This window comes from Mastigoproctus giganteus, chromosome 7, assembly GCF_048544385.1.
Source record: "Mastigoproctus giganteus isolate SK-2022 chromosome 7, ASM4854438v1, whole genome shotgun sequence".
In the NCBI taxonomy this organism is placed as follows: domain Eukaryota; kingdom Metazoa; phylum Arthropoda; class Arachnida; order Uropygi; family Thelyphonidae; genus Mastigoproctus; species Mastigoproctus giganteus.
Window position 1 is genome coordinate 183326195 of NC_143581.1, and position 22416 is coordinate 183348610.

The 22416-nt window shown below is 36.2% G+C and overlaps 1 protein-coding gene across 1 annotated transcript in view; it reads right to left on the reverse strand.

The window, feature by feature from the left end:
- Positions 1 to 240: 240 nt before the first annotated feature.
- The window catches only part of Parp16 (Poly(ADP-ribose) polymerase 16), an 88302-nt gene continuing 66126 nt past the window's right edge, over positions 241 to 22416 (reverse strand). Inside the window, exon 7 of the mRNA XM_090377230.1 lies at positions 241 to 726. Coding sequence (XP_090233356.1) covers positions 594 to 726 — 133 coding nt within the window. The 3' untranslated portion in view covers positions 241 to 593. The remainder of the gene's footprint in view (positions 727 to 22416) is intronic.

Below are 22416 nucleotides of genomic sequence, written 5' to 3' on the forward strand. Positions count from 1 at the left end.
AAGTTCTTCAAACTGGCAAATTAAATAATTTTATTTTTAATTTTTCATAAGAAGTGATTCACTTCTTAAAGAATTACAAAACTGGATTTAAAAAAAGAAATAAAAAAAAAAAAAAAAAAAGAAAATGACTAGGATGTCAACAATTAAAATTAATGAAAAAAAAAAAACAACTTTCTTTCAAGCTTTAAAATTAATTTGTGAAATAGAAAATGCCCATATAACAAAAATATATGCCCTATAATTCAACCAATATGATGATAATCTCTAAGTCCATTTCAGAAATTCATTCAAAAATTAGGTTTCGGATTACAACAAGCATAATACAAATTGGCAGCTAATGTGCGTGTGAGACAATTTTTATTTTACTTAAATGGTTTCAGGGAGAACATGCATGAATGAAAGCAGAATTATGCACTATATAATAAAGAATATTTCTGCACTTGTTTTTATGTACAAAATTTATAGATACTACATTTATAAAAGAATAAAAGCTCATAAAACAAATACCTCCAGAAAACTTAGCATTATTCACCAACAGAGTACACATTTTTTTTAATTTCAGAAACTGGATGAAGGCACTTGGTTGAAGGTATTTAATGGAAATTCTTTCTTAAACGTTGCAAAAACTGGGATGATGATAACCCAATGACTGCTAATGTAACAACATAGCATATTAGCACCACATTGAACCAGTTTTTTTTCCACCAAGTTTTTTTCAATGATGTGCTGGAAAAAGAGAGAGAGAGAAATACTCAATAAAACAAGTACATGATGCATATTTTTTAAATGCAATACATTTAAATCAGAACAGTTTTATCTCTTTTATTAATGAATCAGGATATGACTGATATGGTTTTACAGTTATACAAATCACAGTTACTATTCAACATATATTTCAGCATACACAAAATTCATTTTAATTTATATAAAAAGTGAATATACCAAAAGATATTTGAAACAAAAAGTCCATCACAAAATTGCCATAACAAAAAAAAAAAAAAAAAAAACCTTGTCAAATAAATTATTGATATTTTAACTGAGATACTTTTATGAAGATTGCATACTTATAAATGTAACTTATCATGACCTCTTTTTCCTATATACAAATTGTTTGCTACTTTCCAATCACTATTCAACATCTTTTTTTGCAAATTGAGTTTTTTTTTTAATCTCTAAATTTAAACTGCAGTACAGGTAACTGACAGTACTGTATTGGTATTTGTCATATAGTGCAAAGAAGGCACATTCTTTTGCCGAAAAAAAAAAAAAAATACATATATATAATAAATAACTCCAGGGGCTCACATCTTGTGAGTACGGGCTTGGCACACACCCAGGGTCCCGAGAGTGCCAAGATAACTGAGATTCTGTCAGAAAAAGTACATGGGGTTTGGCAGACTGCAAAGTGGAAATGGACATTGTCGAGATTAAAATTGAGACCACGTATATTTGTGAAATGAACTAGGAAGTGTTTGGGAGGTTTAGATCTTTTGTAGATAAGTTTGCTCTATTAGTTTGACAATTCATGGGGTATTCAATAGTAAGAAAAAGTGGGGGAGGGAGGCATGCTGCATGAAGTAATGAAATTTTTGGATATGGCATACACGATAAGAATATATCCAGATACAGTCTGTCCTCGTATAGCACGATAGTTGCGTTCCTAGAAACCCTCGTGCAATGCAAAATCGTGCAATATAAACAACAGGCCCTATGGGAAACATAGGGTTAGGTGCCGACCACCCAAGATTGAACACACATTTGGAACCAAAACATTACCAAACACAATAAATAATCGGGTAATTTTAATCGTTATAAAATACTTACGTATTTTATAACGATTAAAATACGTAATAAAAATAATATTATATTATAATAAAGTATTTTTAATACTAAAAAGTATTTTTTACGAATAAAATACGTATTTTATTCGTAAAAAAATTATTATATTAAATAAAATAGTCGTAATAAAATACTTACGTATTTTATAATACGTAAGTCGTAATAAAATATTGCTAATGCTTTTGCTTCTATCGTAAGCAAACTTGCTTTTTGTTTGATTTTCCATCCAAACAGATGACAGCCGTTCCATCTCTTCCAATTCTTGTGTCTTAATCTAATGGATATTAATTACACTTTGAGTTGTTCCCGCTATGAAAGTTGTTTTTATTTTCGCTGCATTCTTTGTAATTCTCGGCGTTGCCTCATTTAGGTCTGTAGTACGTGCAATATCACATGGTCTTTAATTTCGCTCAAAGCGTTTCACAATTTCGTATTTTTTCTCTATGGACAGAAGAGGACTGGCCATAAGCCTTACGGGGGAAACCACGGTGGGCCGGAGGCCGGTGTGATTTTGGCCATAAACCGTATGAGGCTACTATAAATTTTCCCGGGTAAGAATTTTTGACCCAGTCCGCCTCTGTTTATCGATATTGCTTTTTTTTTTCTCTCTGAATCTGCAGTGTCTTAGCCAGGACGCTTCTTTTCACACCTTTTAAGTATTTTACTCATTTTTAGGAATAAAGCACAATTACAAAACGAGGTGGCACGCTTGATACACATAAACAAAGCTGCGCGCGTGTAGCAACTGAATAAATAACACCGTAAAGACCGAGATACACTATTAATTAACACCTCACATTTTACTAAAGCACATTTCTGGAGGTTACTAACATAAAACAATAAAAACAATTTCCAGTTGCGTTTCTGCTAGTGGAATCTGTTATAAACTGGTAGTAAACTCCATCTAATTGCATTTGCGATTATACCGATAGCTGGAATTGTGTTGGTTTTTACGTTATTATGGTGAAATGTGTTTCCCCTTCACTGATATAAAACACATATATACATTTTCAGAATCTTCTTCATTCCTATCGTGTTGCGTTCAGTTGGGGTGATTCCGCGTTCGACTGCCATTTCTTGTAAACACAAAGGCGAATCGTGTATAAGCGAATTCGGTTCGTGTTATATAAGATAACGTTCCCCTATTTATAAATCGTGTATGATCGAATTCGTGTAATGCAAACACGTGTTATACGAGGACCGACTGTACTTGACATAATGTGGCCTCGACAATGCCCCCCCGCATACACACTACTCTGACTTCAGTCACTGTCTGTCAGAGTAGAGGTAGCAAGATTATACACTAGCTGATCCGGAAGCCTCCTAAAGAGTTACCGATAGGTTCTGTCTGGTGTACTAACTAGCGGTCGGCCTGCGAACACCATTTTAGAACTGTACCCCTGAATGTGAGGAAGATTGAATATCGCCATGATGTCCATCATAACCTCAAAAGTTATCAGTCATACTACATGTTGAAAGAGATGGGGTAGGGTTGACCGGAACTTAGCTGTGGAGACTAAAAATGGGATCCACCACTTCAAGCCTCCAATAAGCAAAGTGGTGGTACTGCACCGGTTGATGAGAGTCATCTACAACCTAGTATTGCCTGGTAACACAAAGGGGCGGCATTCTTCCATGTGGTGTGGGCGCCACACCTTGACCCCTGCTTATGTTGGTTCACACCTAGGTGGTCACCCACAATGGTGGGTGACCATCCAGGTGTGAACCAAACTTGTGGGTTATACCCAGGATAACTAACAGTCTCACCATTGTGAAGGTACAAGCAGAGGATGTGGCTGTCACAGACCATCCAGACTTCACCGAAATTGGGTCCACTTGACTTGAGTGTCACCGGAATATCAGTTCCATCAGTGTTTTAGACTCCCAGGTAGCAAGTACAGCTTGTTGTTTTTATTTGGTTTTTAGGAGCATTAGCAACTAATGCCATATTGCTCCGGAGATATGCGGTGGTCATTCTCTGACCTTTCCGCATCCTCCGTATTTGGTGGTCACGGGCTCAAACCTAGGTCTAATCAAGAAGCGTGTGCTACGCACTGCTGCTCCTGCCCACCTGGCTACGGAGGTGCCAGTACAGCTTGTCTGGCATATCTGAGAGAATGTGTGTGACAACCTTAAGGACCTAAATTGTCTGTGACTGTTGCTTTAAAAATAATCCTAATGTATTAACTCTGTTGAGGCAACTTTTAGCATTAGCATACGATGTAAGAAAGCAAGCTTATGGAGCTTCAGCCAAAAAAAAAAAAAAAAAGACCAGCTCCCATTTCAAATTCAAAAACCCAGCTCCATTCGTTCCAAATACCTGTCCAGCTCAGCCTTAAATTTATTTAGGCTATCATCTTCCACAACAAAGGATGGAAGTCTGTTCCACCAACCAACTACCCGCTGGCTAAAGGCAAACTTCCACACATCTATCCTACATCAGTCTTTCTTCAATTTGAATTTATTCCCTCTCAGGTGATTATTCTATAATAACCTCTTATGAAATTGTGTCTAAAGCCTTACTAAAACCCAGATATATATTATCAAAATTGTTTCTTCCATCCAACTGCTTTATAACCTGGTTATAATTACTTACCAGATTTTTCAGGCAAAACCTTCACTTCAAAAAATTATGCTGAGACCTATTTAGAACAGAGGTGCACAACCAGGTAGTTGGAAGAAGTTCAAGGAGTCATGAGGGAGGGTCACCAATTAAGGAAAATTGAAAAGAAATCATACCCAAGCATAATACTTTTATCATATTGTGTGACATTGTAGGAATTACAATGCCACACTAAATGATAAAAGTATTATGTCTGGGTCTTATTTCTTTCCAAAATTCCTTAATTGGTGACACTCCCTTGCAACCCAATTGTAATTCCTACATTGCCACACAATATGATACAATAAATAAAATGTAGTTGAACAATCAGGACAAACATTAGGTGGTAGACGACTTTCATCAACTGGTAAAATACCACCACTTTGCTTATTGGAGACTCGAGGTGGTGAAACACGTTTAGTCTCTAGAGCAAAGTTTCCGGCATATACAGTGAAGTGTGAGAGATAAGGGAGTTTTTCTATTTTTCTGTTTTCCCATTCTTTATACTGTACCATCTTCACTGTATAAATATAACAAATACTATTCAAAACCTATAAGTGATGTATTTTTCATATTGTTCTAGAAAACAATATGAAATATATAATATGAGTGTGACTCCCATCTATTTGCCTAGGGGCAATAGACGGAGGTCACATGTCATTGTCATTTAAATTTAGGGGTTGTGAACAGGAAAAGGTTGCACACTCCTGTAATATTTAGAATATCATTGTTATTGTAATGGTCTTGTATTGTGTCTTTAACCACAGATTCCATAATTTTATCAACCACCAAAATCCAACTTGATATATTTCACTATAATATATATACAGCCACTCCCAGATTAAAGTAAGGGTTGCAATCCGCAGAACTCTATATATGTTGCATTTTACGTAAGTCGGAATTTCCCCCATGCTTGTGCAGCACTCGCAACTGTGCTCACTGAATTGATTGAATCAAAAAAGAAATGTTCAATGAACATGTGAATAGAATTATTTATTGTATTTATTCAATTTTTTATCTCATGCGCAGGGAAAAGCATGCAATTTAAAAAATTTCAAAATTATAAAATTACAAAAAAAGAGAGAGAAGACAGGCATAACGTCCATAAGTTTTACCTCTTGAGCATTGTTGCCAGAATCGACGTCTTCAGCTGATAAGTATGCTGCTGCAGAGGTTGAGGGCTGTGGAGATTTAGAAGGGGTCAGCCGCTTAACCTTACGAAAGGACATATTAATGGATGACTGGATGGTGGCTATTTTCTTTTAATCATAGATTTCTTTGTAGCAAGTAAGCATATCATTTGCGCCTCTGTTAACTTTTAACAATCGTTTGCTGTCAGGATCCATCTTCTCAAACCTCGCCATTGTTAATCAATTTCACGAAATGCCACTACCATCTCTCTGGTGATGAAGTGTCTCAGATCCTCATTTGGTTCATCTTGAGCTTCGTCAGCATTTTCTTCTTTCACTATCACTGCCTGCAAGTCAATAAGTGCTTCGTTAGATAATTCCTTCTCTTCTTCCTCTATTAATTCCATGTCTTTGGCAACAACCTCCAACGCAACCTTTACAATCTTATCTGTAACCCCTTCATATGATTTCTTTTTCAAACCCTTTGAAGCCTTTTACATGCTGTGGGCATATTTTCTTTCATGCGGCATTTAAACAACTTTTAGTAATTTCTGCCCAGGCCTTATTAATGTTTAAGATGGCGTGGTAAACATTGTAAGATTTCCAAAAGTGTCTTAACGTAAAATTTTTCTCACCGTCTACTGCAAAAATGCTTGAGCAAATGTTGTGCGCAAATAGTATGCTTTTAAATTTGAAATAATACCCTGATCCATAGGCTGGATGAGTGAAGTCATGTTTGGCGGTAGAAATATGACTTTCACATTCAAATTATCTAGATGTGTAGGATGTCCAGGAGCATTATCTAATAGAAGCAAAATCTTGAAAGGAACATCGTTGTCTTTACAAAGTTTTTCAACCTCAGGAATGAAACAGCATTTAAACCAATCCTCAAAGAGAGATATTATTATCCGTGCCCTCTGGTTCGATCGGAAATGCACAGGTAGGATGGCTTTACTGATGCCCTTAAATACACGGGAATTTCCAGAATGGTACACAAGCAGTGGTATTAATCTGCCCCAAGCAAGAGCATGGCCCTATCTTTTGAAGCCTTGAAACCTGACATTGTCTTTTTCTCTTTGGCAATGTATGTTCAATTCGGCATTTTTTTCCAATACAGAGCAGTCTCATCAGCGTTAAAAATTTGCTGCATTGAATAGCCACCTTCATCAATTTTTTCCAATGCATCACAAAATTTCTCTGCAGCTGCAGAATCAGCACTAGAGACTTCACTGCATACTTTAATGTTTTGGAAACCAGCGCGATGCTTGAATCTATTGTTGTTTGGTTGGTTTTTAGGAGCATTAGCAATATGGCCTTAGTTGCTAAGCAACTAAGGCCATATTGCTCTGGGGATATGCGGTGGTCATTCCCTGACCTTTCCGCATCCTCCATATTTGGTGGTCACGGGCTCGAACCCCGGTCTAATCACGCTTCCTGCTGCTCCTGCCCACCTGGCTACGGAGGCGCCTTGAACCTATTAAACCACTCATTGCTTGCCACAAACTTGGCTTGGGGTTCACCATACTTATCCTTAATATCTTCATAAATACTTCTAACTTTTGATTGAATGGCCATTGGACTCAGGGGCACTTGCTTCCGAATCTGATTTTCCATCCATATTATTAATAGCTGTAACATCTTCGATATAGCACCTGAGCACTGTTGATCTTAAGTGTGTTGATCCTTTGACATGTTCTTTTAGATGCACACTGTCCTCTAAAACAGTATTCACTGTTGAAGCAGCGAGACCTAATTCCCTTGCAATAGATGAAAAACTTTGTCCTGCTTTGTACTTCTTAATCATTTTCATCTTCATTTCTAAATCAATTTTCTTTAGTTTCCTAGCACTGCCACCACTTGCGCTTTCTGTTGGTTCCTTTCCCTTCATTATTGTAATAAGTAAATAGGAACGAAGAGAAGTTTCTGAAAGTTTGTTTTTTATAGGATTGAAGATTTCAGTGAAGCGGAACTCATTTCACCATAATACTGTAATGTAAAAACCCACAGAATTCCAGTTATTGGGATTATTGCAAATGCAATAAGTTCAAGTTTACTACCTGTTTATAATAGATTGTGCTAACAGAAAAGCCCAATAAACTGGAAGGTGCAAATTGTTTTTATTGCTTTTTGGTTGTGACCTCCAGAAACATGCTTTAGAAAAATATCACAAAGGCGTTCAAAATTAATTCCCGTAACGGGAACATATGATAACAATGAAAGTATAGTGCAATTTTTCATTATAAATATGACCTTTTAGAGAAATAAATAGATTAGTAATATAGTGAAATAATTTAACTTCCAAGGACTTGGAATGAATTACAAAAAAAAAAAACAAAAAAAAACAAACCCAATATGTTATCAGGTTCACATTATTATATTGTGAAAATATCGTAATGTGAACAAATGCAAAATACATTTTCATATATATTTTTTCAGTTTGCACCAGCTGGCAAAAACTTACGTAAAGCTGAATTTGCATAAGTCAAGTATTATGTAAGTCGGGGTGTTCCTGTATGTCTATATATTTTCCCATCATTTCTTTAGCTCCTCCCTCGTGGATTGAGGCAACATTAACATTTTTCCATTCCAGGGAAATAACCTCTGAATCTAACAATGATTTGATTAGCATTACTAATGCCCGGATACACTCACTTGCTATCTTTTTCAATATAATTCAATGCAAACCACTATTGAAGCATTATACACTTTCAGCCTTAGTATCTTTTCAGATAAGTGCTCCATTGATACCATTATACCACCTATTTTAAAATAGTTAAAATCGGCTTCACTGTTCCTCCTTGGCACTAAATCAAAGGTTTATATATTATTTAGCGGGTCTAAAATGTCTACTAAGTAAGCAAATCTTTTCTTCCAAGCTTCATCATTAAAGTAAGCCACAAGGTCATGTTTCTCTTGCACTTCCAAGAACAACTTGATTTCATCTTTCAACTCAAAGACATGATTGACAACATTTCCTTTTGACAACCAGCCTACAGCAGTGTAGAAAAGAAGAACCTCGTGATCAGAATTCATGTCTTTACAGAGTTCTTTAAACAGACGGGTGTTGAGAGCTCCAGATTTGATGTAATTCAAAATTTTGATCAGAGAATCAAGTACCTCTTGCAGAGGAGTTGGAAGAGTCTTACTGGCAAGAGCATATCAGTGAATCATGCAGTAAATACTCTTTGCTTGGGGAGCAAGTTCTTTCACTTTTGTCTGAAAGCCCGACTTTGACCCTAGCATAGCTGCTGCTCCATCTGTACAAACCCTACAGATGTTTTTCCACTATAGTCCTCCAGTTTCAAAAGAGGTATTTATCTTCTCCATAATATCTTCACCTTTTGTAGTAGTTTCAAGTGCACTACAAAACAGGAACTCTTCTTTGATATCATTTGAATGAATATATTTCACAAAGACAAGCAACTGCAAACATGAACTAAAACAAACGTCCATTGATTCACCAACTTGAAAAGTAAACAATGGAGAAACTTTTATTTCATGTCTACAGACATATCTGAAATCTGCCTCTGAATAGTGTTACTGGACAGAGATATTTGTCGCATCTTTATCTCGCTGGCTTCCCCAAGAATTAACTTCACCATCTTCAACATGCAGGATTTGATGACTGTTTCTCCAATTGTGTAAGGTTTTTTTTGTTTGGCAATTTCCAATGTGACTTCATATGATGCTTGCACTGCTGCTGTGCTCTGTTGCTGAAAATTTCCTGTAGGATCAAGTCTCTGACGTCTGAGACCAGTTTCATGGCGTCGAAAGAACTCCAAATCCTTTTTAGTATGTTCTGAATGCTTTGTCTCTATGTTATGTTTCAGTTTTGAAGGTTTCATAGATTCAGCACTGAGAATGACATTGCACAAAATGCATTGTGGCTTCTCTATGCCATTGCTGATCAAGGTGGAAGCCAAATTTTAGATAGTCTTCTGAATATTTACGTTTTTTCTCCATGGGTATGGATTTAGCACGAACTGATGACGACCTACTGATGCTCTTTAGATTTTAAGAAGTGCAAGCAGTAGCTAACCCATGCTTGACAGTGAGTGGCTGGTTTCTATCGTGGTGCCAACTAAAGGTGGCTGACTATTGGCGAACTAAGTTTGCATCAGATGGCCCATCGCAGACATTATTGAATTACATCATTGCAAACATGGCGCCATCAGCAAAACATACAGGGTGATCTTCAACTGCATTAAGAGAGCAACTCACCTTTATTCAATGGTCCGTATTTGGCAGTCTGTTATTCGCACATCGAGACACCAATTAAAAATGAATTTTGATATCGAATTTTGTACCATAGTGAATATTTTTTTCAGTATACTATTTGTAACATAATTTTATTCTAATGATAACACTGCATTTGTATATTTTATTTTTAGGGAGTAAATCAAGGTCTGCCATGGCGGAAATTTGAAAAAATATTAAAGCAAATAATTAAAATAATATAAAATGTTTAATATGTATGAACACAGCAGGCTTTTAATATTTTTTAAGTATCTGCTGTGGTAGACCTCAAAGTTACTTCCTTTAATTTATCAAAAATCAGTGTTACAACCATTAGTAGAATATTGCAGTGTAGCCATATGCCATATTGAAATAAATAATTGTTGAAAACCTTCGTGGCGAAATTTCTTATAAAAATAATTGCAACTAAAAATAACTGCGGTGACCCCCCAGAAAACACTTTACAATCCCCTTGGGGGTCGCGACCCACAGGTTGGGAACCCGAGCCTTAGGCTGTTAATCTAAATTTGGAAACGAGAAACTTAGCACCACAAAGTTATTGAGCATTGCTCCGGTGATATTCCCCTAAAAATAAATAAGATAAGATAATGAGGAAAAAAAATAAACAGAAAAAGTAATGCAGAAATTATTTTAAATGGACAAGATGATTTTTTATACTTTTTTTAGAAGATGTGTATTTTAGTGAAATTGCATCATTTATACACAGCTAAATATTAATTAGCAAATTTGCAATAGCGGCATCATTTAAGTTACATCTCATATTGTGAATATGCAAAATATTGTCAAAATGCAAATTTGCTAATTTATATTTAGCTGTGTATAAATGATGCAATTGCACTAAAATACACATCGTCTAATCTCTTTTGCAGCTTGAGGCTTTAAGCCCTAATGCATTAGAGACTTTTTTTAGAAATAAAAGTAAAGGCTTTTAGATCCACCACCCAGCTTGATCAACATTGTCTCACTGCTTTAATGGCCATATAAATGTTTCTTGCAACTATCAGAACACTTTCAAATGCATGACGTCAATGCAAAAAAAAAAAAAAGTCACTTGAGCAGAAATACAGGTCAATTTATCCAGCAAACTTAAGACAGGAGAAAGGCCAATTTTCACAGTTTTTCGGTTTTCTGTACAATACACAAACCTATATGGTATCTTTAGCCAATTGTACTCTTGAATATTGTAATGGAAATTGCACTCTTGAATATTGTAAGTGGACATTGTGAAAGAAGAATTCTTCATAGCTGTGCATGGATACATTTAATATAATACACATGAATGCCTGTTTTACTTACTAAAACATCAACAGCTATACAGTATACAAAGGGTACTAGGAAAGTTTTGCAATATGACGCAACAATGAATCACAGGAAGCTGCTTGTTGCTGCATGTTGAGACATGTTCATACGTGCATCGTAGCCGCCGCGCCAAGTCGATGGGCTCAGTTATTCATTAGTAGTGAGAGTGTAAAGTGCTTGCGATGGCATCGTGGTCACGAAATGAGATAAGGACAGTTTTGCGGTATAATTTCGTGCGTGGTTTAACCATAGACCAGTGCTTAGAAGAAATGACTCTTGCACTAGATGATGATTGTCCACATCGTACAACGATATTCAGGTGGTATAGAGAATTTCAAAGGGGAAATTTCACTCTGGAGGATTCGGAGAGGCCGGGAAGGCCACGAACGTCAGTTACGGAGGAAAACGTTACTGCTGTGAGGAAAATGCTTGACGAAAACAGGCGAGTGACCTACCAACAGATAGAGGATACTTTGGGCCTAAATGCACCAGCAATTCGTTCGATTCTGCAAGATCATTTGCACGTGAAGAAACTTTGTTCTCTCTGGGTGCCGCATCAACTGACTGAAGAGCAGATGACACGACGTGTGACTTGATGCCGGGAGATGTTAAAAAAGTTTGATAAGGGACAATCTCGGTATGTGAACAACATCGTGACAGGTGACGAGACTTGGCTGTACTATTACGATCTGCCAACCAAGGCTCAAAACAAAGTTTGGGTCTTTGATGATGACGACACACCCGTAATTGTCAGAAAATCCCGATCTGTAAAGAAGAAAATGATAGCTGTATTTTTCAAATCGAGTGGAATTGTGGAACGTGTTGTTTTGGACACGCAGAAGACAGTCACAGCTAAGTGGTATACTGAACAATGCCTGCCTAAAGTCATTGGATCTATGAAGAACCTGCGGCCAAAGTCAAGAATGGACACCTGGTACCTCCATCACGATAATGCTGCAGCTCACCGCGCCAAAGCCTGCACCGAATATTTGACCACGACAGGACTGAAACTTCTCGAGCACCCTCCCTACAGACCAGACCTTGCTCCCTGCGACTTTGCACTGTTCCCACATGTGAAAATGAAGCTAAAAGGGAGGCGGTTTTCCAGTGATGAGGACCTTCTACGGACTTGGGACAACGAGTGTGCTTTACTCCCTAGTGAAACTTGGCAGAACTGGTTTAAAGATTGGTTTCGGAGGATGGAGAGGTGTATTGAATGTAGAGGAAATTACTTTGAAAAAATTAAATAAACAAAGCTGTATTGCAAAACTTTCCTAGTACCCTTTGTATAATTAGAAAGGCAAGAGTAACAAATACAGCCATAATAAACATCTGGGAAAGGCTTGCTGTGCAGGTTTTTTTATTTCCATGTAATGCAAATGATATGGGCCAGAGAGGTATGTTCCCTCACTTTAGAAAGCAGTAAAGATTTGACAATTTTAAAAATTAATAAAACTTAATATCAATAAAGAAGATTAATTTTAAAAGCAAATAAACGCATCGAATGACATCCCTCGCTTGCATTGTCAATAGCATCAGAAGTCTAAAAATATGAACCACCCTTTGACAATTTAGAAAAGGCTGCCCTCTCTGTTAACAATTATTAAAAATCAGTAAGTCTACAAAGTACAAAAAAATGTCACAAAGTCACATAGGTTGATAGATGATGCACTGATCGTAGCACAACACTTCACTCTAAGTGTTCCTTAGAGTGAAGTGAAGTAAAAATAATGTACAATAAATAAATAACTGGTAAAATGTGGACTTTGCTTGGTGGCCAAGGCTTTCTATCATGAATAAGATTACAGGCAATTAAAAGTGTTGGTTGTTAAAAATATGTATAGATACAAAACTACCAATGGAGTTTTTGGAAGCGTTAAGTTAAATCTTGTTTAGTTTTAACATAATCATTGAATTCAGAGAACTAATTTATCAGTGCCGCTCAAAGAACAAATTTAAAAAATGTCTGATTTTGGATGTTCTTTACTTGTAATATCTCCATTAGCAGAGCTCAAAAAAAAACAAAAAAAAAAAACACCCAAGTTCATCATAGTACCCTTTGCTGATAGCTTAAATAGATTCAAGGCAGAACTTGACAAACATTTGGAACAAATGGATGGGTGAAATAAGGGTTTTTTTTTTTTTTTTGGTTGATGCTATATAAGCTTGCTTTCTTGCATCATGTGCCTTTGCTAATGCTGTAATTAAAACCCTGACCTTTCCCCTCAATGCTACCCATTTTAAGATATGATCACTTCTTCCCACTACTGATTCCTGAAGTGTCATATTTTTAATACTATTTTGAACCTTGGAGAGAATTAGGTCCTCTTGTGCTTTCTCTAAAGTGTTGCAATAAATATAGTAAACCCTCAATTTTATAGATTTCAAGCATCTCAATCTGTTTATGGATACGCTCACTATTATATCATTAAGTGCTCATCTGTACTCTGTTTCTTTACTATAACCTCACAATGTTATCATTATGGGCTCCTAAGAAAACTGATAAAAAGAAAAAGTGTGCATCTGAGTGATATGAAGAAATTAGAGCTGTTAAAAAGTGACTCTGGAGTGTCTCCTTCCTGCATCTCTGAGGAATAGGGCATGGAAGAAAAACAAATATGCCAGATGTAAAAAAGCAAGGCGAAGCCTGAGGAATTTTTAAGGAGTCTGATTCTGAAGATTCCTCCCTATTTCAACTTCAGCTTCTTAGATATGACTCTGAATAAAGATCTGCCAGACATAACTGTACAATTATGTTAAATTAACTTTTTCTAACTTAGCAGAGGATAATTTACCAGAAACAAAATAAAGTTATTGTGTTATTTTATTTCAATGTTTCTAATACATACCTATATAGAGTAAATGTTTAAATTTCCAATTGTGTGGGATATAAAGTCTTAAAAAAAAAAAAAAAAAAAAAATCATTTTCATTTAACAGATGTTTGGCAATTACTAATATACCCTTCCTCTTATTAGTCTGTAAAATCAAGGGTTTATATATCAGTCAAATTAGATGAGTCATGAAACTACTACCCTTATGTATACTGCATGTCCACAATATCCAATCTATGAGAGAAATTAAAATCATCCACAACGAATTAGTCACTTTGTCTGTTTACTGTGAGAGTTGAATGGTTTTTCTTGAAAAAAAATCTTGCTACCCTCATGTAAGACCAACTAATTCAGCCGCAATGTGCCAAAAGATCATAAAAATCTTCCTGTCACAACACGACATGAATGTGATAAGAAGAATTTTTATTGAAAAGTAAATTCTTAAATCAGTAGTACTGTGAGCTCTTATTATTTTAAAAATAATACAATCGAATCTTATTAATACAAAGTTCAAAGGAACCTAAATTTTAAATTTTTGTAAGAACGAGTTTGTAGTACTGAGGTCCCCCAAAAGGATCAAAATTTTACAGTTTTTTTTGGTACATACTATATATCTAAGAATAATAATAAATAATAATATCAAAAATAAATGAAAAAATAAATTAATTTAAATTAATAAAATAAAATAATAAAAATAATAAAAACAAAAGCCTTGTCTAACAATACAGTAATAGGAATAACACATTTTTTAAAGATTTTACTATTTGTAAGATAAACTAACAGAAAAGCAATTAATGGAACTGAAAATATTGTAGTATATATTTTGATATATACAATATTTTAGTATCACAATAAAAAGAATTACAATCTTAATATAAAAGGAGACATACAAACCATTAATATTTTAATAAATTCATCGTCATGATCTGTCATTATTCCACAGGTTGATATATGAAGCCTTGCCACCATGCCTGCTCTCAGTCATTGATTTCACTCTAGTTTCCTCCCTTCTTAATGACATCGGTCTTTATCATGTCCTGCCACTCATTCTTGGTCTCCCCCTTGGTCTTTTGTCCCTTAATTATAAATCAAACATTCTTCTTGACAAATGCCTCTCATTCATCCTCTTGACATGTCCAAACCATTTCAAACAGGACCTTTCAATCCTATTCTGGAGTTTTTCAACCTGAATTCTCTCCCTAATCACATCATTCCTGATTTTGTCGCATCTCGTCTTTCCAGCTATGCTCCTCACAAATCTCATTTCTGCCCCCTGCATTCTGCTTTCATCCTATTTCCTCATAGTCCAAGTTTCAGATGCATATGTCACAATTGGTATGTAATAGGTCTGATATATAGCCTTCTTGCACTTCAGTGGTACGTTCCTGTTCCAGATCAGATCTCTTGTATTTAATAAATTAATCTAATTTAAAGAAAGAATCCATCTGCACAGTTTTGTCCTATATGCATTTTTAACTACAGCACAGACATTATCAAATGCAATAGTTGTTTCTTTATCAACGTTACTGCAGGCTAACACATTCTCTATTATGCTAAATGCATTTTGGGCATCCTTTTTAGATGGCAGTGTGTGTGTGTGTGCGTGCGCACGCTTCTTCACGTTTGCTGTCACTGTTAACAAAAACATCATTTTGCTTGGTGCTCTTCTGGTAGCAACTTCATCATCCACCTTCACAAAACTCTTCAAATTCACCAACAAAATCCATATGCTCCTTCAAATTCCCCCATTCCTCAATGTTGCTGCCACATTCATCTGTTGGACCATGTTTTTCAATGATATTCTCTCCAAAGTCACTCATTCTGAAGTACTTGATTATTACACTCTAGGATAGCACTCAGGATAGCATCCAAGATATTCCAATTTGGCTGAAAATTGTTCCCTCCTATGTTGAGGATCAAGTACCCTATCAGGTGGGATATATATGCTCTCTTGAGGTTAAAAATAATGCCTTGATCCAGTGGCTGCATAAAACTAGTGATATTGGGAGGTAAAAACAACAGGTGTATATTTGTCAACTACGTGTTCGGCAGAATGTGCTGTACAACGGTCTAGAATCATCAAAATGTTCCTTTTTTCTGAAGCCATTCTTCTGTCCTCTTTTGATAACCAAGACTGAAAAATGTTCACCGTAAGCTAACCACTTCTATAGGCCTCATAATCACAGGGAAGATGGTTAACATCTTTAAAACATCTTGGCTTGGAAAACTTACCAATCACAAGTGGGTGAAGTTTTGTACTGCTATCTGAATTGCAGCATAACAGAACAGTGAGTCTTTGTTTACTTAATTTTAAACCATGAAAAGACTTTCCTCGAATAGCAAATGCTTTGTTTGGCAGCAAATTATAAAATAAACCTGTCTCATCGAGATTTAAAAGTATCCTTTGTCTCATATTTTTTATACAATGGACTGTATAGAACACAACCAGTCTGTAGCCTTTTATTTGTCGACTAATCCAGATTCGCTGCAAACATTTTGTGAAACCTAGTTATTCCTGTCTTTAAATCTTTGGAGCCAGCCAGTGCTGCATTTGAAGTTACCAATTCCATGTTGCTCAGCTAGATAATTTCCCTTTTCTTGCAAAATTAGTTCTGATATTGGCAATTTAGATAAAAGCATTTGTTGTTACCACTCAAAGTTTTGTTTCAAGCTCCTCGTGTTTTGCACCACAAATTAGTTTCCTGTTGTTTTTCTTTTTTATCACTGTTCCAGTGTCATGCACTTCTTCAAGTTTTTTTCAGTATTGTAAATAAAGTAGGTAAAGTGATGTATTTCTTTGCAATACCCATTTTGCTTATTTCCATTATATCAGCCTCTTGTATAATTTCGGTTTAATTCCATCTGTTTATGTTTTGTCGCCAAAACACTGCTAGATGAGATTTAATATAAACAAACTTTAAATTAATTTAAAGACACAAGTTCCAAAAAAGACATCAGCTCAGATAAAATGGCACAAAAAATGGATTATGCAGTACTGTAGCAAAAGACTATTTGAACTGGAGTAACAATTGCAACTGACCTTAATCCTGTGGAGAGCAAGGGAGTGTAGGTAAACAACTTAGAAAAACTGTTTATATTCTTTTGTTAATTTAACAGCTCATCCTTCACAACAATATTTTTCAGAGTGCACTTATGTTGTAACAACCATAAACTGGTTTTGTTTATACAAAAGCAAATTCTAACAAGTCAGTGCCATCCTTTGGAAAGAAGGGAACCAGGTGGCCAGAGGCAATAACATGGGTAATAAATGGACAACTTTGCCAAGATTTGTGGTGCCTCTGTAGCCAGGTGGGCAGGAGCAGCAGTGCGTAGCACACGCTTCTTGATTAGACTGGGGTTTGAGCCCGTGACCACCAAATACGGAGGATGTGGAAAGGTCAGGGAATGACCACCGCATATCCCTGGAGCAATATGGCCTTAGTTGCTAATGCTCCTAAAAACCAAATAACAAACAACAAACAAACATTATTATTTTGTATTAAACATTCAAAATAATAATATTTATTTCTCACAGGGTGAAAACAAACTTTGTAATACATATTAAACAAATTTTGTAATAAACAAATATATTTACATAGAAAAGCCTATCCTTTTGCAGGGAAATGGTATACGTTTCATATAAACGAGTACTTTGTATAAACCAAGTTTGCATTAACAAGGTTTTACTGTAATAAAGGAACCCCCAGAACTACTGATTATCAAACAATGTGAAATAACAGCCAGTTTTCCTGATATGTTTCAGCACTTTCATCATTAGGTATGTTAGCATATATGCATAAAGCACCTATTGCCAAGAAATAAACTATTTATATACAGTGGTGGACAAAAAATCTGCATCACTTTAAAAAAAAGTAACATTTTAGTGAAACATATAAGATATTGTTTGATTATAGTCAATTTGTTTGTCGCAAAGCAAAGGTATTGTGTCACATAATGCTTCTATTGCATCAGACAGTAACTGCAAGGTATTGCATCAGTTGTTTCTATAAATACGGTACTGGAAGGATATATATGCTCATTAGTATCCTGTTTTGCGGAGGTGTAAGCATTGCTCCATATGTTCAGTTGACATCAAGAAAAAAAAGTGTAGCTGTTGCTCTGTCCAAGGAAGGACTTTCTACACGTGCTATCACTGATAAAATAGGCTGCCACCAGTCAACAGTATCCCGGGTGCCGAAATTAAAGCTGTTGTTATTTCGTTTTTTTTTTAGGAGCATTAGCAACCAAGGCCATATTGCTCCGGGATATGCGGTGGTCATTCCTTGACCTTTCCGCATCCTCCATATTTGGTGGTGACTGGCTCGAACCTCGGTCTAATCAAGAAGCGTGTGCTACGCACTGCTGCTCCTTTCCACCTGGCTACGGCGGCGCCTTAAATTTAAGCGCGAAACCAGCTATGTGAAGAGGATCTGGATCATGCTGTAAGACAGTGACTACACCTTCCCAAGATCGATATTTGAAATGGCTATGCCTTTGTAACATGAAATGGCTTTGCCTTTGACATCTTGACTGTCATCGGTGAAGACAGGATATTAGAGCTGGAAAAGGAATTAGAAAATGTGAATTGGAATATCATCGGTTTGGCTGAAACAAGAAGAAGAAATGAATCACTTATAAGTTTATCAAGTGGAAATCTGCTGTACACCAATGGAAACAGTGAAAGGAGTGAAGGTGGAATTGGGTTTCTGGTCCATAAAGATTTTAAAAAAAACATTTTGGAATTCAAAAGTACATCACCAAGAGTGTCAAGACTAATACTCAAGATTTCTAAGAGGTACAAGCTAAAGATTATAATGATTTATGCACCAACATCGAGCCATGATGATGAAGAGGTTGAAGAAATGTACACAGAAATTGAGTCTTCTAGATGAGCAGAAAACCCACTATATTATTATTATGGGAGACTTCAATGCTAAGGTTGGAAAAAGACAAAACAGTGTAGAAAGGGGAACTATAGGAAATTTTGGAATTGGTGAAAGAAATGAAAGGGGTGAAAGACTTGTGGAATTTGCAGAATCTCAAGGACTGTCAGTAATGAACACTTTTTTCAAGAAAAGCGTGAACAGAAAGTGGACATGGAAGAGTCCAAATGGATTAACTACTAATGAAATCGACTTCATCCTCACTAACAGAAGATATATTGTGAATGATGTTACCGTCCTGAATAAGGAAAATGTTGGAAGTGATCACAGAATGATAAGATGTACACTTGATATAGATGTAGGAAAGGAAAGGAAAAAACTGACCCGAGGAAATAATACAAAGGTCTTTGAGATAACAGAAGAGGAGAAAAAGCAGTATGTACTGGAACTTAAGAACAAGTTTGAGCTTCTCCAGACTGCTGAGGACCAAGATATCGACGAGGAATATTACAACTTTTTGAAAGTGATAAAGCCCAAGAAACCTATAGGAAAAAAGAAATCCAAAGAAGAAAAAATTAGTCAAGAAACACTTGTTATGATGAACCGAAGACGACAAATGAAAAGCAAGAAAAACACTGACAGGGAGAAAATTGAGTATACTGAGTTATGCAAAGCCATTAGAAAGAGACTCAGAGAGGACATAAGAAGATTTAACACAAGAAAAGTAGAACAAGCATTAAGGGAAAACAAAGGATTTAAATCAGCAGCCATGAGCAGTAATACAGTAAGGCAAATGATACTGAAACTGAAGAATAGCGATGGTGTACTTATAAACAGCAGAGAAGGCATAATTCAAATAGCAGAAGACTACTATAGAGAATTATACAAGGAGCAGGGGAATGATGCCAGCAGTGGAGAAGATGGATTGCAAAGTAGCAACACATACGACATACCCAATATTCTTCCTGATGAGGTAGAACATGCATTGAAGAAAATGAAGAATCAGAAAGCCCCGGGGGAAGATGAAGTTATTGTAGAGTTGATAAAATTGGGAGGAAGAGACATAACACAAAAACTGGCAAGGCTCTTCACAAAATGTATTAGAAAAGGTGTGATGCCCAAGCAGTGGAATAATGCGATCATAGTTTTGCTGCATAAGAAAGGAGATAAATCAGAAATTGGAAATTATAGACCAATTAGCTTGTTATCCCACATCTACAAGTTGTTCACAAGGGTCATTACTAACAGATTAGAAAGAATACTTGATGAGAATCAACCGAAAGAGCAAGCTGGCTTTAGGACAGGATTCTCAACTATGGATCACCACCTTCACGTAATGTCACAGCTAATGGAGAAAGCAAATGAATATAAAACACCATTATGCCTGGCATTTTTGGATTATGAAAAGGCATCTGACTCCATACAGCATAAGGCAATGTTTCAGGCACTGGAAAGACAAGGCATAGATACCCCATATATAATGATTTTGAAGAAAATATATAAGAATGCTACCTCCTTTATTAGACTAGACAAAGACAGTAGCAAATTTAAAATCAAGAAAGGAGTTCGACAAGGAGACATAATATCTCCGAAGCTGTTTACTGCTGCCCTTGAGGAAGCTTTCAGAAGATTAGACTGGTCGCAGAAAGGAGTCAATGTGAACGGAGAGTACTTAAACCATTTACGATTTGCAGATGACATTGTGGTCATAAGCCATGATCCCAAAGAATTAGAGGAAAATCTTAATCAGTTATGAACAGCTAGTAAGGATTTTGGACTAAAGATGAATATAGCTAAAACAAAAGTAATGATGAACAAGTATGCCACAGAAAGGGAAATAATGATTGAAGGAGCAGTAATTGAAAAGGTGGAGTCATACTTATCTGGGACAAGTTATTGGCTGTAATAATGATAAATGGCTGGAAGTCAAGAGAGAATAAATTTTGGATGGATAGCATTCAGGAAATATAGTCACATACTGAAGAGCAATATCCCAGTTTGTCTGAAACGTAAAATAACGAACCAATGTATACTCCCCACCATGACTTATGGAAGTGAAACTTGGGCACTCACCAAAAGAATGGAAGAGAAGCTGAGAACTACACAGCGAAGAATGGAACGAATCATATTGGGAATCAGACTGTTAGATAAGAAGAGAAACACATGGATTAGGCAACAAACTCAAGTAAAGGACATAAGACAAAACTAAAGAACTAAAATGGTCTTGGGCAGGACACATAGCTCGAAGACATGATGACAGATGGACTAAGAAAATAACAGAATGGTACCCAAGAGGAGCTAGAAGAAAACCTGGAAGACAAAGGCAGAGATGGATAGATGAAATTCATGAGTTTTTGGGTAGTAAATGGATGGCCAGTGGTTAAAACAGAAGGAACTGGAAAGTTGCTGGAGAGGCCTTCATCCTGCAGTGGATTGAAAATGGCTGATGATGCCTTTGTAATTGCCATGTTAGTGCTCCTGATTTAAAATTGGACTTTGAGATGGCCTCTGGTGTTGAAACAAGTGCATGAACTATCCAAAGATGGCTTTCGGAATACTGTCTGCATGCCTATCAGCCCAAGAAGAAGCCTTTGTTGATCCAACAAATGAGGAAGGTGCGACTTGCTTGGGCTAAAATGCATGTTTCATGGACAAAAGAGCAATGGGACACCATCATCTTTTCTGACGAATCGAAATTCAACCTGCATGGCTCAGGTGGGAAGCAAAATATCAGAAGGTGAAAATCAGAGGCATACCATCTTGACTGCATAACACCGACCATAAAGTTTCCCACCGATCAGATGGCCTGAGAATGCATAACAAGCAAAGGGGTGGGGTGAATTAAGTTTATTAAAAGGGACAGTGAATGCAGAAACCTACACTGCTATCTTGAAGGAGTGCCTGAAACCTGTTATTAGGGATCAACCACACAGACGTCCAAAACTGCATTTTTCAACAGGACTCAGCACCTTGCCACACAGCAAAATTGGTAAGTTTTATGCTATTTAGATTTAACAACGAGTTTGTCTTCTTGTCTCACAAGGCTTAAAACATATTTACACCAATGCTTTCCCCCCTTAAGGTGCAGTCATACCTCAGAAATGCTGGCATTACAGTGTTGGACTGGCCTGGTAACAGTCCAGATTTGAACCCTATTGAAAACTGCTGGTACATAAAGTTGTCTAAAATTGCTCAGAAGAAGCCAACAATTAAAATTCAGCTGCAGGAGAGTATTGTAAGGGTGTGGTACCACAAAATTGGGCAACCATATATCCAGAAGTTGATTAACTCTATGTCTGATAGGTGCAAGGCTGTAATTGCAGCCCGAGGAGGAACAACAAAATATTGAGGACTTATTTTGCTGATTTACAGTACATAATACTATTATGTTAACTTGTCATTTCAGTTTGTACATGTAAATGCAATAAAATGTATGTTTGGTTGTCATGATTGCTATTTGCATGATTTCTCATATTTCCATTAATTATGCATTTTATCCTTTGGGAAGATATTTATGGCAATTAGGTATATCAGGTGGAGTGTTTTTATTAGATTTCATTCACAGGGATATATA